General features: G+C 40.0%; 1 protein-coding gene across 5 annotated transcripts in view; it reads right to left on the minus strand.

Moving 5' to 3' along the window:
- Positions 1–17,723, minus strand: part of SATB1 (SATB homeobox 1) — a 93,363-nt gene that overhangs the window by 62,088 nt on the left and 13,552 nt on the right. For 2 of the 5 annotated variants that reach the window (XM_074838609.1, XM_074838581.1), the window contains exons 1-5: positions 12,122–14,239; positions 9,036–9,271; positions 5,064–5,240; positions 4,137–4,263; positions 3,286–3,409 (exon numbers count right to left, since the gene is read on the minus strand). In XM_074838609.1, coding sequence (XP_074694710.1) covers positions 3,286–3,409; positions 4,137–4,263; positions 5,064–5,240; positions 9,036–9,246 — 639 coding nt within the window. In that variant the 5' untranslated portion in view covers positions 9,247–9,271; positions 12,122–14,239. Of the gene's footprint in view, positions 1–3,285; positions 3,410–4,136; positions 4,264–5,063; positions 5,241–9,035; positions 9,272–11,959; positions 12,016–12,121; positions 14,240–17,723 lie in introns of those variants that run through there. The other 3 variants (XM_074838599.1, XM_074838590.1, XM_074838616.1) reach the window with 3 other exon arrangements.

Below are 17,723 nucleotides of genomic sequence, written 5' to 3' on the forward strand. Positions count from 1 at the left end.
TTGAGCCCTAGATTAAATTCCAAGTTGCCTTCTCCAACAAAAGAGGTCTGGAGAGGAAGCAGAAATTAAGCGAGCCGTGCTTATCGAACGCACGAAGTCTTTCGCCCGGCATCTGCATATGCTGCTAGTCTCTAGCAATAAAATCTGCAAACCTGAGGTAAAGCATGAAAATACACACTGCAGCGCATAATTCAGAACAGGCTTAGCTTTTCCATGTGAAATTTGCAGCATCCTTGCCTGCTTGATACCAAGAATTTGAGACTAAACCTCTGCACGGATGCTTGCAATTCCACAGCAATTCAGAGCCGTGCATTTGCTCCGGTCTGTCCCAAGCACTCCAAGTCATGTCAACGGGGATTCCCTGTGATGCGGGCTTGTATATTGAGTAATAAATTTGGCCTTCAGGGGTGGCCACAGCAGTCACAGAGCGAGACAATTACAGTAGCTTCAAAAGAGACCATGTATTCAACTCTCCTAATGAGAGCAAGAGTCACAGTGGTATTTTACCGAGGAAGGCATGAAGAGTTCATACCTGTATGCCCCAAGGTTTTAGTTGGACAAGAAAGCAAACAGCAAAAAAAATAAAAAGAAAAAAAAAAAGAAAATCCACTAAGCAGATGATGCTGTTAAGTTTTCAAGACTCTGTAAGTAAAACAAACCAGATCTCAAAGTTTGTTTGCTCACATATTTTCAAGCTATTAAGTATATCTGCACTATAAAAACAGTTTGCTTACGTTTTTTTGCAGCACACAGGATATCAGTATTCTGAATAAATATGAGAGATTTTTTAATACAGAAAATGCATGATTAATTAAGAAAATACAGTCAATTCTAAGTGAGGATGATGATTCTTAGTTTTCCATGCTTAGATAGGGCTTTGGAGATGCCACACATTGAGCACAGCAACTTAAATACTTTACAACAAATTACTCCATACCTACACAACATAGAGTACTGCTAATGACAGTGACAGAAAACGATAACTACTCTCGTTTCCACTTTGAGTCATTTTTCTGTGGTTAATAAATTATATCCATAACAGTGTTAATAAGTTATGGTACGGTGTCACTGCATTAGTTTGCATTTGTGATGAAGCACTTCATATGGCATTACCTATGCCCGTTGGAAGTACATAACTGCAGAGACCACTTCTCTGCTCCCAGAATTATCTCCCATGCTGGCATTTTGATGGACCCTCTAAGGAAACATTGCTTGCCGACCTCTGCCTTGCTCCCACTTCTTACCTCTGTTGCAGCAGCACGCCACTGCGGGGCAATTCACAAACTTTAATACGTTTAATAAAACACAGACACTCTTAAATCAGAGTCCCTTCCAAAGAAGTCATATACAATGAGTTATTAGTTAGACAAATACAGGAAGCATTCAATTTAGTCATGTGAAAAGAACACCGTCAGATCAACGTGTCCTCCCTCGAGCTCCCGGAGGGAAATAGGAAGATTTAGACTGACTGATGGGCTCTCAACCAACCGCTGTAACAGCTTGCTTTTTCAAAAGTTAAGAATAAATAAATGTATTTTAAGCTTAACATGATTTGGTCTTTACAGAAGAACAAAAAGCAGAGCTGTTTAAAATCTTGCAACTCAACTACTGCAGTGCTGGTGAAGACAGAGATGACAAAAGTAATAAGCATGCTTTTAACAACAAAAAGAAGCTCACCACTTTAAGTATATTCTTCTACAAATAAAGAAGTGCAAAACAGTAAACAAAGAACCCCAAATCCGAGTTACATAATCCGGGGTTTAGGTCATCTCAAGCACTAGCTTCAAGAGCTGTTATTAGGCAAGGTGTTTTTTGTCCATTAAAATTATTATATAAAAATTCAGTATAGTTTAAAAACAACTTTGTAAAAGACTGTAATTATTGAATTGTCTCCAGTACCATGATACTGCCTCTAGTGAAGCATTCCTTTTAAAAACTTTTTTTCTGCTTTATCATTGCATCACCTCTATATATACAGAAGCTGCTATGTGAAACACGATGTCCAAATAGAAATGAAGTATTCCATCTCAATAGAATTTACTTGCTTTCCATCAGGATTAAGTAAAAACCAGCACTATTAGATTAAAATGGAGAAAAATCTCAAATTATCTGCAGCCTCCATAAACCAGCAGTGCAAAAGCTCACATGTTTTTATAGTAGGTATGTACAAGATAACTTTGCAGACGTATTACTGGAATGGTTTGCAACCAGTAAAGATAATTTTGATTATTTCCACTTCAAAACTTCCTGTATTGGAGCCACATCACTGAAAACTATCTAACCATAGGGGAAAAAAATAAGTGATGGGAAAACAGCCTGCTAATACATCCACTGGAAAGACAGACAAAGAGAGTAATCCTCTATAGATTAATTGAAGTCTTTTGGAGACAAAGACTCCAATATTCTGAGCAAGAGAAATAAAATCCTCATAAAAATACCTTGACTTCCTTAATTTCCTTTTTCCCCTCCTTACCACAACTAGCATCACTTGTTTGTATACTGAATTTGTCTCCACTGCACCGCAACAAAATACATTTTAAAATTTAAAAGGTAAAAATAAAGACGAAGTTCCCACCACAGCATCATTGGACACGGTACTGCGTAGAAAAATAAGTTGCACCTTCACAGTAATTTGACAAAAGAATGACAAAAAGAATGGCAAAAAAGAACAATACAACTAAGGTTTGAGGAAAGCAACAGTTTGGTATTTAGCAATGCCTACATTGAGATTTCATTTTTGTTTAGGTATATTTTGATTAGAACTAATAAATGACTGATTTCCTTTGGTTGTTTGCAACAACAACACATCATCCAAAGAGCTTTATTCTTTATTCCCTTCTCATACAGCATGCCAAAGACTGTCTCATTTTATGAATTAGCATTTAAAACTACTGTAGGTTATCTAACAAGCATTCAGATTCAATAGTACTTTTGACAGCAATAAGTAAAGAGCCTTTTAACATCTTGAACACATGTGCTTGAAAAAAGTAGTTGCATCAAAGCAGTTCAAAGACTGAAGACAAAAACCAGTTAAAATCCAGTTTGCCGTGAGACAATTTTAGTGTGGTGTAAACAACCTTTCACGACTCCCCATGGGAAACGTTGTAAGACTATGTTCAAAATGAATCAGGCATATTTATAAAGATCATGAAGTGGTCAAACGAATTTGCATTTTTGGCAGATTCACTCCATGGGTACTACTTGCTACAGTCTCTAGAAATCTCAAATCTCACATCAGCGTTGCCTATAGTGCTTTTATTATTTATTACATGTTATGCTAAGTACCTGTGAAAGGGGACATTCCTTGGCCAATGAACTCTGGTTCATATCCTTCAGTAAGTCCTTCAGAGCATTTCTTACTGTTGTGTGAGACCATTGTTCAGGAGGCAAGTCTTCTAGTTTAGGGCAACTATTTGAAACACAGATTAGAAAAGGGATTATTACAAGATTGCATCCTGCTGCAGAACATTCCTTTAAGACAGACAGATTTCATTTCGCGCATCAAGCAGATGCATCTGGAGATTGCTCTCGGTCTCCTGATTGTTCCGATTAGTTAATTACTTTATACAACACATCTGCTGTATTGATGCATGAATTATACATCAGCTGCATGTGGCGACTATTTTTTCATGTTACTTCTACCTTCCTGCTCTGATGCGCTTGGTAAAACAATTTAAGGTGTAATGCTTTCTCACGACTGATCATGAAAAGCATTAATATATTAACTGTTTTTTTCTTTTTTGTTACTGTGAAATTTAAGAACCTAGACAGCAACAATAAGTGTGAGCAAGTCATTCTTTTACAAAATGCACACAGATGGTATTGTTCATGATATGCAAAAATATTTTTCTCTTAAGTAAACTTTATGTAAAATGCCTTCTTGTAATGCATCATTTAATTGACTAAAATGCAATATAGTTTTAATGAGATATCCAAAGAAAATCTATGTATCAGAGCCATAAAAGTTTTCTGCAATAGTATACTGTAAGTTAAAGAAGAATTAGAGTAAGTAAAAAGGAATTTAGATAAGCCTTTGTACTTTGAGCACACAGCAGAGTGGGAATTAAATACAAGCAATATTAACAGTAAGAGCAGACAAGTAACAGTTCACGTCTCAGAACTGGTATGCAACTTACCTGTGTAACTGGATTTTCAGTGTGACCACATGATACACATCTTGCAGCATGTCTGCTACTGTAGCATCAGGGGCATCTGTCACATAGGAGAGTGGAACTGGATTCCACTTCCCAACCTGGATAAGCCCTGTGGGATTTTTATTTTTTGAGTGGGCAAGAAGGGCAGGAAAAATTAAAAAAAAAAAAAAAAAAAGTAATTTACCGGTTAATTCCTAGGGGCAAAAGAAATATCTGATTTTAACAAGATCACCACCTTTGTTTCTAGCCTCTTAAATCTGGTACAACAAAAGAACACCCCCCCCCCAAAAAAAAACACCCACCCACATGCCACTTTATCTATATTATGAAATTATACAAATGCATTACAGTAGAGATTTTTTATATGTATAGAAGTGTATTTTCCTAAGTTCCCATGAATTCAATACAACATGATATAATAGTTAGCATTCCTCTTAACAAATTAGAAAGGATTTCGCAATGCAAGGACTGAGTACAAAAAAACAAAACCAAAAAAAAATACTTTGCAGTCTATAAAACCATCAGGAACAAAATAAAAGAAACAGAGCTGGATATTCAGTCATAAATGCAAGTTGACTCTCAACAGTCCATCTGCTCAAATATGCTTTACACTTCCTTGTGGATCCTCAGTGGAGCAGATTATTAAGGTCAATAAGCATACTAATGATTCAGTTGAAGTCTTTTTTTTTCTTTAAACAAACAAAAAAAAAAGAATCTACCTCCACATTCCCCACGAACAAAACGTGCACTAACTAAACAAAAATACATTAAGGAAAAAAAAAAATACAGAGACAGAATCTGCAAGAAGTTTAAGAAGTAAAACCTGCATCACATTCCTGAAAGAAATCCTGCCTCTCCCCCAAGACCCCAAAAACATAATTCATCATACAATTTTGTAATCTTATTTACCTTTTGCTTGGGCAGCAGAGCTGTGAGAATATCCAAGTGATAGCAATGCCATTTCAATCAGTTGGTTGAAAAGCATATCCTTCCTCACCAACACAAATTCTGCATGCTCCTCCTTAGAATCATACTCAATGGCATTTTCATAATGTTCCACTACACAGAAAACTGGAAGCATACTTCCTATTAAAAAAAATTAAATTTAATGTATTAAACTTGAGCTACAGTACAGTAGGTGGGTCTATACAGCGTTATGTAAATAAAACCTGTATGAACAGGCAGAGGAGGCATCAAGAATCATCACAAATATTTGATAAACATATTTCCTGAGTCCTTTCCCCTCACCCTCCCCAAAAAAAGAGAAAGTTCTACAAAACATACATCTATCTGAAAAGCAGAAATGCAAATTTATCTTGCTTGATCAGATACAGATTAAAGAATTACCTTCTATAGAAATAACAAGGTTGACTGAAGAGAAGTTGATTCTCTCTGTCCTGCCTGATTTGTTGTGAGTAGCAGGCAGCATGAGAACCTAAATACATACTGCAGATGTCTTCACTGTAAGCCATTTTAGTACCAGCTACATAATTTTGTTCGTTAACGTTAAAACTTTCTTAGTCCTGCCAAAAATATGTAATTGCCTTCAACATCAACAACAAATCACCTTGTGTGTTATACATTCACTCTAAAAAGAGTACACAAGGAAACAAGGCAAAAGTTAACACTAATTCGTGCTTCATTCACTGAGTGCACTTGAGCACTACTTTCACTCGCATCTTTAAGAAACAAATCATGATTTCAATGCCGTTTTAAGAAGTGTACCTGCAGTTCGGGCTTTTTTTTTGTTGCCTCCCGCACTTTACATTCCACATTTCTGGTATTCATTGCTATTTTGGTATGCCTGAAAGTAATTACTAATTTCCAGTTTTGTAGCATCATACGACAAACCGTTCCCTACACTGCACAGCATATTAAGCAAATAACCTTTTTCCCTTCCTTTTGCCTTTTAAAATTTTTTTTTTTCCTCCCTTTTAACAACAGACAGAGAAGTAACAAATGACCCAAGCTGTTTTAGGGACAAAGTCTCTCCCAGCAATCAGATTCCTAGGCTTTGTGAAAATCCCTCCTGGTCTCCCAGACGGACATGGATGACATGATGACCTCGGACCTGCAGTTTTAGGCCCCGGTCCCATCCCGCTGTCTCCAGCAGCACAGGTTAGGATCTCTTAATGACAGAAATCAAAAGGGTTAAAAGCAGATGTACAGAACTGTCTTATGGCAGCCTGCCAGAGGGGTATCATCTTTAGCATAAATGATGACAAGGGTTATTTTAACAGGGCACCCAGGAACTCCAATTAGTCCTACAATGTTAATGCCTCTATAACCACTGCCCTCTAGACTTATGGAAACCTCCTAACCTGCTAAGGTGCACCAGACATGCTGTAGACTAAAAAGAAGATTTACTCTTGACAATACATAAACGCTTTAAGACCGCGTCTGTTGATTTGTGCTGTAACATATAGCAAGAAATCACGATAAAAAAGATACCTCTTAAGCACGTATATTTAAACTACATCTGTTCACCAGAGAGTCAATCTCTGGCAAACAAACCCCTTCAGGCTCGCTTGGAAAAGCTCACAAACTCACTCCAGTTTGCCCAATAGGCTCAGCATGAAAGACAAGACTAAAACCTTGCCAATATTTATGTAGTGCAGGAAGGAGCTTTTTTTTTTTTGTCTTTTGTTTTTGTTTTTTTTTTTTTTTTAAATCTAAGTGAGATTGGTCAGGAAGGGAGAGAAGACCAAAGCAAAAGCAGTACATGCAAATTGGCAATTTCTTCATTGGTTTTAATTAAGCTGTGGAGAGCTTTCTAAAACACACACATGCTTCATCTGCAAAAAGGTAGTGGTTTGGTTTTTTTTTCCCTTCTAGGCTCTCACAATTGATGTTTGACCTACTACTGTCTGATTCAGAATAAGGGCTCAAAATTCTTAAGTAGTTTCACCATTAATACTTGAAGATAAAAGGTAAACAAAGCTTCACTTTAACTAACTGTGCAGATACACTCAAAACCAGCTAAAGTGTATTTGTTTTTCCCCTTATCAGTTCCTTCAAATTAAGCTATGATCAGACATAAAACTAGCAAAGCACAGGTACTTCGCTGCATATCAACATGCTTTTTGCCAGGTACATGGTCTCGTGAGTTGCAGCATTCTGGAAAATGTGGTACTTTAAACAACACGGGGGAGAACCTCCTAGACAAATTCTGATGTACAATGTAGATTATCAGAGGTGGATCCTGGTAGTGCGACACAGGTATCATCTGACTACAAATCAAGCCACTAAATCTTTTAGCAAACTGTCACTAGTGTCCTTCTGTTAATGTGAAAAATGTTATACAGGAGAGCACAATCTCAGCTGGCTGATCACTCCTGCTAGTACTTGGCAAGACCTCCAAGTGCAGCAACTTCATAACCTTCTAGTATTAAAGGGGAGAGCATTGGTCAGTGCTCGCTGCTAAAAATACAGCATGATTTAAACCTGAAGGCAGTGTTAGAGTTTTTGCTGAAGGTTTACGAGTCTGTGTAAACAGCACGTCTGCCATAAGGAGCAGTGAAGTCTGTAGAATCCTTGTCTAAAACTGTCCTGGCATTGAAGTTTGCTGTGCAAATATCACATAATACCAGAGACAGCTGAAATCTCCTATTTAGGAATTTATGGAACTTATATGTTTGCAGGCGTCAGAAAGTCCTTTTTATATAGCCCCACTGCTTCACTGTACAATATTAATGCACTCTGCTTGAAAAGCCGTAATAAATTATATTTTTAATGCTCTTACCCTGGCTTTCTTAAGATGCATACATTCTTGGCAAACAATCAATAAATAGGGTAATCATGAGCAGAGGCCAAAGAATTTGCTGAAGTGCTGTTTTTCCATTTTTAATAGATAAAGATCTAACAATACGGACTGCTGTGTCTGTTCATTTCAGGATCAATATATTCTTTGTTTTCGCCAAACCGAGGAAAAAATAAATGATTGTACGATAAATGTTATGCATCAGACACAATGAAATTCCTCTGTCTTCTAACTTTGTGCGTTTAATAGTCTTGGTTGCATTTTGCACTTTGCTTAGCAAATGCAAGAAAAATCTGGATTATAAACATACACCGACTATACTAAGAAAAGTAGAGGCTGTTTTAAAACAAGTGCCTAACTACATGCAGCATATTTTGATTTAAATTAGCAAGCCTGCAGGACATGGTCAAAAAGACTTACACATTTTGATAAACAAAATTTATAGATTAGTGTCCATTAAATGTATTTTCAATGCAAACAAAAGCCATCCATATACAAACATCAATGATTCTAAATGTGCCTTTTCCTTGTGTAAATGTCTAATTACAGCAAACCAGCCACTGAAAAATATGACACCCAAGTTGTTCATTGTTCAATAATGAATTGTACTTAAGAAAATAAACTGCGAAGATTGACATCATAAATGACTTTTCCAATGTGATACCTAAAGATTTACACTCTCTCCTTTAAACCAACTTGCAACTGTTATGGAAATACTGCTGCCCTTCCAAGCTTGGACCATCATTAAGAGGAAAGGCGAGAATTTGTTTTGGGGGTTCGGTATTTACTCTTAACATATTTTTGCGTTTCTTAGCCCAACACTTACTCAAAGAATTAATGCATTATATTACTTCTAATTCAATGTAGGAATTTGTTTTAATCAGGGCAGCTAGCCTTTACCTTAACAAAAATCAGACTCCACCCTGTAAAGCAAGATGCTCCACCCAAGCATGAAGCTTACATTTCCCAAATGTGATTTATATCAGAGTTGGGAATATATAGTATTTTAGAATGGAGATTTAATCCTGAAATATAAATGAAGTAGAATCTGCAGAAGTATGCTTCCCCCCCCAAATATTATAAATGATATTTCTCTAATGCAGAATTATCAAAAGTGTTACCTTTTCTAATATTAGTTTTCATCAGGTGTCCAGAGTGTTTTAAAGGCACTCCTTGCATTTTAGTTCCTGTACTTCCAAGTCTTCCTCTTCCTAATGGGCTCCCATTCTGTTCCAAGCGCGCAATTTTGGCTGGTGGACCCTTCGGATCGCTTACATTGTTAGACATTTCTGAATGTTCTTTCCCCTGAGTTGCCTCGTTCAAATGATCCATACTCAGTCCCGCCTCTAAAGATCACCTGCCATGATTCAAAAAAAAAATATATATGTTGTACACGTGTGCGCATATGTATACGTACACAGCCTGCACATGTACAGAGAGAGATATATATGTATCATAAGCTCAGAAAGAAGAATAAATAACTATTTTAACTGGAAATAAGATGCCTTTTTAAAAAGAAACAAACTTATTCTCAAAAAATGACCTCATACCCCAGTTTACAGAGAGACAGCATCATAATCTGGTGGAATTATTTTTTAAAAGCCAACTAGAGTACCCCTTTAATAAAAAATCTTCAGAGATATTCTACTAAATCTGAGAGAGGCTAAGACTCATATAAATGATGATGATTGTCAAGGTATGTGCTCCAACACAGCTATTGTTACAAATCTCACAGAAAGGTTTGTTATTAATCCCGGGTGGTTTTATTGTGTTAGGAGAGAGAGAGACAGAGAAAGAAAAAAGAGTCTAGTGAAACACTTCTCAATCTACTTGATTAAAAAAATGGATACACAACAATAGAAGGATTGTTAAAACTTTAGTTGAGGGAGCAACAGATTTATTAGAGATATAGAATATTGTCCATTTACAATTCCTCCCCCCCTAAAAATAAAAGTTAGGAGAGAATTTAACATTTAACTTCAGAAAGCAGTGGCGGGAGATGGTTGCTTTTGAGTTTCCTAACCAATATTATACAAAGAGTTTATCAACTTCTGCAAAGTTCAAAATATGCATATGAAATTTTTCAGATGTGAAGCTTCAAGCATTAAATGGAGTAGTTTAGTGAATTAAGAAAAATAACTGAGAAGGTAGCATCTCACAAAACATAATGCTGGGAAAAATATCCACAATTTCTACAGTACTTTTGAAGCCCTTAAAGATATTAAAAAAGAAAAACCTGAGTGATGCTAAGTTACATGCTGGCACAGCTATTTGAAACCAAAAAGCAGAAGTAATTTCAATAGCAAATTAAGAAAAGGTATACGTTAATATGCTTCTATTTCTCATTTTATAAACTTTTGAAACCTCTATCTATGAACAGCAATTCCAGTTAAATCACTAAAAATCTCCCAAGCCTAGAACATGACGGAGTAAGTTTTGAGGATTTTTGTCACTCATTAGATTCTGTTTTGCCAACTATATTAAAAAAAACCAACAAAACAGTTGCTGAGAACAGAGACATCTTTCTGGTTATGATTTCATTCATCAATACTGTCGTGATTGTTAGGTATTTTACCCTACCTTTCTCTGACTGAGAAAGGTGTGACTACACTGACAATTATGTTATATACATAATATAATCAGTAAGGACAGGTGACTAGACATTAATTTATGAACTAGAATTTACATTAGCAAGTACAAATACTAATACTGGGGAAGTCGTATTTAGAAAGACTGGTGTGAATCTGATAATTGCTACTTTCTTTCAGTTGCCTAGTAATTCAATACATTTTCTGCACATTTCATAGCAAAGCTATTAAAGCCTGAACATCTTGGGATTTTTTTATATACTTCTATGTCATTGGTATATATGCCAATGACAATTCCGTAAACTATTTTTTTTTGTTTGAACACCATGCTGCTTTTCCTGATATGGTGAAGAAAGGGGTAATATATTAATCTGAACGTTTACAAGCAACCTCAAGAATGCCACTGAATAGCTGAAGTTCAGAAAATCGTTATTTTTCCTTATGCTGTAAAGTGACAGGCTAAGGTTTACCATTCATCTTGATCCCATCTGGTTTAGGTCGTGTGTCTCATTAACAGTAAACGTGCCTATTTTAGCCACTTTTTGAAAAGATTTTTTCTTTTTTTACTGTGTTAACTGCAGCCTAAGCAAAGAATTACAGACTCAAACCGTTAACATCTTCTGATGTTTCTGACGATGCTAACATACTATAGGGCTGCTTTTCTGAGAACGGTCTCTCTCAAGAATAAGACGATTAACAAAAAGAAAAAAAAAAGGGGGGGGGTAAAACAAACCAAAAAAAAGCCTTGAACAAGAAAATCCTTGTCACTTCTGGCAACTTCAGAAGTACTCTAAGGCACTGAGGTTCTTTGCTACAAAAAGTATCTAGTCATCGTGAGTCAGAATCGCACTACATCATGTACAGTGAATAAAAGTGATAGATCGCAGTTTAGTTAATACACTGACTACAACCAAAACACCAAATGGGTCATTTTCGCTTGGCCTGAGAATACCCACCCATCGGCATCCTTTCACCGCTTAGTCATCTTGTAAAAAGCCTTATGTTACAAAGCAAAATTACATGCACATAAAACACCTAATTTACTCATTTAAACTCCGTGCCCAAGGCTAAAGTTCACTGAAACCTCAGTTTGGAATAGTGATGAGCAACAACCAGCGTGGCCTGCCCAGGGAGAGGGTTGCAGGGAAGAACTATCATCTCCGCCGGTTCCAGGCCAAGAGTTTCCCCGGGTTTCGCATTTAGGCATCTTTCACAACTACAAGTTTTCATCACAGGCATTGAGAGAAGAGCACAATTTCAAGGCACAGTTTCCCAGAGACAGCGTACACGTACGGGCACACCGCGCAATTTCTGAATGAGAGTCGGTGCGGTATCTCCTTTTGTCGCGATGTAACGCCGCCGGTATTATATTATTTCTTCCTCTCCTCCTGAATCAGCCCCCTCCCCATGCCTTTCCCCTCCTCTTCCCTCCCTCCCCCATAAAAACCCATAATCACATTTGAGAGAGGCTCCGCACTTATCCGTTCCATATGGCTCTCACAATCCAGGCCAAGCTTTCCCTGTGACCTTTTAAAGAGACAAAGAAGCAAAGTACTTATCTAGAAACAGAAACACTGCAGTTTTCTGAGTGAAATTAGCAAAACCGACCCGAAACTCACCACTTCAAAACTTGACAGCATATAAATAACAAAAACAAAGGAGGTTTCCTTTGCAGCCCGAGCTCTTGAAGAGGAAGAAGTTCAAGACTGATGTTTTCTAGGTCCCCCCCTTTTTGGAGGGGGGGAGAGGGGGGGCAGCAGACCTGAGGACTACTTCCCCTAATATTCTCTTATTTTTTCTTTTTTTCTTGTTGCTATTTTCCTCTAGGCGGGGAGGGGCAAAAATAGATAGCGAGAAACAGAGTAGCCATGAGCAAAAATGGCAATGGACAAAAAATACAGATTAAATATCTTTTGAGAGAGCCAGTTTTCGAGGTTTAGCAACGGAAGAAGGAGCTGAAGATCAAATTGATCAGACAAGTGTAACGCTCAAAACGAGGAATTCATAATAATAATAAAAAATAAAGTAGCAGGTTTAAATTGAGGTGGAGGGTGACTTAAGTCTAGCTATCCTTTCAAAAATAAAACCAATGCGTACAGCAGCAAGTGAGAAAGGGGGTTATTAAAAAAAAAAAAAAGCAAAGAAAAAAAAAAAGGCAGCTTTTCTATCCAGTGTGAAGAGCAGAAAGTCTACTTCTAGGTTGTCACTTACACTATTATTCTCCAATAGGCACCCAGAGGAGCAGCACACACAGAAGGAGCCCGCTCCCCTCCCCCTCCGCAAAAATACACACCGTAACAGCCCCCAAACTTTCTGCGGAAACCTCAGCCCCAGAGATCGCTACTGGAGATTAAAAAAAAAAAAAAAAAAAAAAAAAAAAAAAAGTGTAGAGAAAATTGCAGGAAAAGGCACTAAAATGCCACTTTTAATCTCGCCTTTGCGGTCCGGGGAGGGGAAAAAAAAAAAAAAAAAAGGCAGAGGACCTGTCTCCTCTCATTTACCGGGGGCTGTTGTGCGAGTGAAGGGGGGAGAGGGAGCGAGAGAGGAGGGGAGAGAGAAGAACAGAGGGGAGGAAGGAAACACACACAACAAGGCACACCACCACCACTACAAAAAGTGACGAGGTTTCACTCCCTCCGAGTCCAAAACCGGGAGAAATTATAATTGGAAAAAAAAAAAAAAAACAACCCCTATTAAAAAAAAATAAAAAGAAAAAAAAAAAACACAACAAAAAACTGGTTCTGCTTCTGTAAAGGAATAAAAAAAAAAAAAAAAATCTGGGAACTCCGAGAAGAGTTACTCGCAAGAAGGGGTAAAAAATATAAAATAGAAAGGTTGCAAAAAGCCAACAACAACAAAAACCAAGCCAGCAAAAAACCCAATAATAATTGAAAAATAATAATAATGGCAGGCTTTGTTTTTTTGTCTCTTTTTTTTTTTTTTTTAATTCTCGTTTCCCCTGGCTGGCTGAGTATGGTTGTTATTTAGGCCGGTTTGGTGGTTGTTGCTGGATGTTACACGGATATATGTATGTGTGTGTGTATGTGTGTGTGTCCCCGGACGGAGCTGCCTTGCTCTGCTCTCTCTCCCCCCCCTCCTCTCGCTCGCTCTCCCTCTCTCTCTGTTTCTGTCCCCATTAAATTATTAGTTGACTCATCACTACTCCTCCTCCTGCTGCTGCCGCCGCCGTCCCCTGCTCAGAGCCTCCTCTCCGCTACCGCTCGCTGCCGCTGCTGCCGCTGCCGCTGCTTCTTCTTCCTCCTCCTCATTTTAATACAAAATAACACCGAGGCCACCGGCTTTTTTTTTTTTTTTTTTTTTTTTTTTTTTTTTACAGCCCGAGACGGGAGGAGGACGCAGCCTCCCTGCTGCTGCCCGGAGCCCTTCCCCGGCGGCCCCGGATCATCCGACGCGTCCTGGGAGAGAGAGAGAGAAAGTGGCAGAGGAGGAGGAGGAGGAGGAGGAGAAGGAGGAGGTGGTGAAGGAGAGAGGCGTGGGGGAGGGGAGGCCGGCAGCGGAGGGGGGGTGGGGGGGGGTCGGGAGAGGAGAGGTGGCAAAGGGGGACCGCAGTGAGGAGCGGGGAGGGGGCGCGGGCCGGGCCGGGGGGGCGGCCGCCGCCGCCGGCGGTAGGTGATGGCGGGGGGGCCGGGGGAAGAGGGCGTGCGGCTTCCGGGCGCGCACGAATTTGCAGGCAGCTGGGTGCGGGTGAGGCGGCCCTGCCTGCGCCGCGCACAATGCCCGCCGCGCCGCCCCGCGCAGCCAGCGCCCGCCGCGCGCCCCCTGCGCGCACGCACGCACGTGGCAGATGGGGGCCTGCGGCGGAGGGGGCGAGCCGGCGGGAGCGGGGGGAACACGGCGCACGGGGGGGCGAGGAGGAGGAGGAGGGCGAGGAGGAGGGGCGGGGGTGAAGGCTGAACAATATCCTGCCGGCGCCGCCGAGCGCGCCGCGCCAGCGCAGCCCCCGCCCCTCCGCGCGGAGGCTGCGCGGGCCGGGTCGCGCCGCGACGGGCAGGTGCACGGCGGCGGCGGCATCGGTGGTGGCGGCAGCGCGCTGCGATGCCGGAGCTTCCGCGCCCTGGAGGGGCGGGGAGGGGGGCGGCCGGGACGCTGGGCCCCGCGCACCCGCGAGTGGGGGCGCGGCGCGGGGGCAGCCCCCAGGGGATCCGGCAGGCCCCGTGGGGACGGAGGAGTGTCGTCGTCGCCTCGCCTCCCCCCCCCCCCCCCCCCCCCCCCCCAACAGAGGTGAAAGAAAAGCACCAGGCACATATTTAAAAAGCGGCGAAGGTTGGGGTGAACCAGTCCCCCTTCGGCGGAGGGCGTCTGCCACGCGACAGGCCCCCGCCGGCGTTGGCAAGGGCCAGGCGGTGGCCGCCGTGGCGAGTCCAACCGTCCAACGGCGGAGCCCAGGTAAGCGCAGCGCAGCGCATCGCCCCGCGCTCCGGGCGGTGAAACACCGCAGCCCCGCCGCGGTGCGGGACGGCGCAAAACTTGTCCCCGAAGCGCGTCTGCAGAGCGGGCCCCAACGCCACCCGTGAAAAGTGAAAACTAAAAGGTGGGAACGTATCGACAAATAACTGCGAGACAGACATAACTTTTTCCCATCATGCACTTGGGGGAAAAAGTAGCCCAACTAGACAAACTTGAAAGCAACAAGTTTGTACAAGCTACGAGATAAGAGAAAAATTAAACTTCTTTATTGATAAAATGCATAGTGTTTGAATATACTATGTCTAAAAGGAAAGTTGCATCATGAACTAAAGAAAACATGAATTACTGCACAGGCAGATAGATATAGCTAAAATGCTTAGGGTAGTAACTTTAAAAAAAAACCCCAACCAACAAAAAACCCCCATACCAAACTGCACATACAAACTTGAAGCAGCAGCAAAAGTAGGCAAGTGGGGAGGGTAATACCAGTTCTGTAATACGCAAAATAGCATGGCCTCTGAACAAAGAAAAGGCGAATCAATAAATCTATGAAGAGCAAAATTACCGCTACACATATATTACTTAGTATAGAAGATAAGGAATGCATCGAGACTAGGTAAGGAAACAAGCTGACGTTTACCGAAATAAGAACAAACAGCATACAGGGCATGCAGGAAAAATAAAATGGTAATAGGGTGAAATATATGAAATATTTATCATATTCAGCAATGCACAAAATAGATTATAATCTCAGAAGCAAAGAAATGCAATGCTTGAAAATGAATACGCTGTTACATAATACTATTATTCAAAGCGGAGTAAGTGGAGGTGGCATACAGAGGAAACATGAAAAGTTGTACATATGTTGCGTGTCCTGAAAAAGGTTACTAAGATTGTTACCGAGAGTGCTGAAAAGGAAAAAAAACAAGAAATATGTTTCACAAAGAAAAACAAGGGAAAATGTAGATGACATCTTCCATAACATATGATCAAGGGATAACTGTCTAGCAGGTTGTTTATTTAGAAACCAATCTTTTTCCAAGAAGATAGATTGAGTATTTTTCAGCCCCTCTAAAAAAGAAAAAAAGAATTATTTCCCAATACATTTGAATACTTGGAGGAAAAACAGTGTTAGCTAGTTGAATTCAAACTTTGCGGGCACAATGGAAGATACCAACATTGTATCATTTTTCATCCTTTTCAGTAAACTTGATACAGTAAACTTGAGCAGTGAGCAAGACTGACCAATAAAAAAGAAAATCGTGAAGGATGAGAGAGTTTCAGCTGGCAGTATGCTGCCTGCAGTATGATGGAGGAAAAGGACACTGAAGATAATTTGAGAGACACAGAGCTGATTAGAATAGAGCAGATGATTTGGAACAAGATTTAGGACTAAAACACCTTATAAAAATGATTACCAGACAGGACAGTAACAAAAAAAACCCCACACCACCACCACCACCAAAAAAAAAAAAGATTAAAATCTGTTCTAAACTTTTGCTTTGGTGTTCACAAACCATTCCCTTCATGGTCAAACAAACCTTATAATGTTCACATTAAAACAAAGTGATTAATCTAAAAAGCAGAGACAGTGAATTAAAGGAGCAGGGAGATAACAATCTGATAATACAGGAGCACAGAAGGCCTAATAATGATATTATTATGCACACTAACCAAACACTGACAAACAAATATTCTGTTAATTATATAATCATGCATATGCTTCCTATGCTTGAGATAAACGATTATGGAAAGTAACTCTCTTCTTGAAACTGCATATATGTACTAAACCTTATAAACTCCCTACAACATGGATTAATCTAATTTCCGTACATCACTTATGCCTGGTAAAGTATTTACTACAGACTTGGAAGGCTGAGAGCGTGGAACCTTTGCTTTGACTAGAAAGCACGAATTACTGAAGGCTGCTACATCTTGACATATAGACAACGATCAGGTATCTCATCAATACCAAACTACTTGGAATAAATTCAAGATACGGATATCTGATTTTCATTTGACCTATTCCAATTTGCACTTCACTGTGTCAACTTTGATATTAAAATGTTCCCCTAGAATAAAGATATTTATAATAAAAACATATAAAGAACAGAAGATGAATAGATATTGTCATGGATACATATGCAGGCAATCATTTAAACATGCAGCAATAGTAACATCACATTTTTCATAGCTTCTAGTCAACATACAGCAGACAAATATATGCTTAATAAAGCTTATTAATCCTTAATAAAGTTGTTGCACTGTGTTTATGATATATAAATGCATTTTGCACTAGGTTGTGCTGAAATACGACAAATACTTTAAAAGTTGGACTGCATTTTTTCAACCCCACAGTGAATTAACTCTTGAGCGGCAGTCTCAGTAGCTGCAAAACAAAACAAGTTCTCCAGTGTGGCAGGCTGCCTCAGTGCCTTCTAAGGTCTCTATTCCAATCTTCTCTTGTTCAAAATAAATTAGGAAATACGGGTCCAAATCTTGAGGCTTGGCTCTTGTGCAACGCAAACCGAAATGACCTGGCAGCAGAGCAAAACCAGCGTAGCTGTGTATTCTCTTTTATCAGATTTCTTTGGGGAGATCAGGCTGATTGGGTTTTATACATACGTACTTCTGACAACTCTGCGGCCATTTGGGTAATTCATAAGCACCAGACTATGCTGGAGGTGATGCAGAGCTGTGCAGCGGCAGCGGGACTGCCGGGAAACTCACTTCGGTGGGGATTTGAATGTATTTCCCCTGCTGCAAGGGGTGATGCGTGCACATCTATGGCTA

Source organism: Strix aluco, chromosome 1 (genome assembly GCF_031877795.1).
Source record: "Strix aluco isolate bStrAlu1 chromosome 1, bStrAlu1.hap1, whole genome shotgun sequence".
Lineage (NCBI taxonomy): Eukaryota > Metazoa > Chordata > Aves > Strigiformes > Strigidae > Strix > Strix aluco.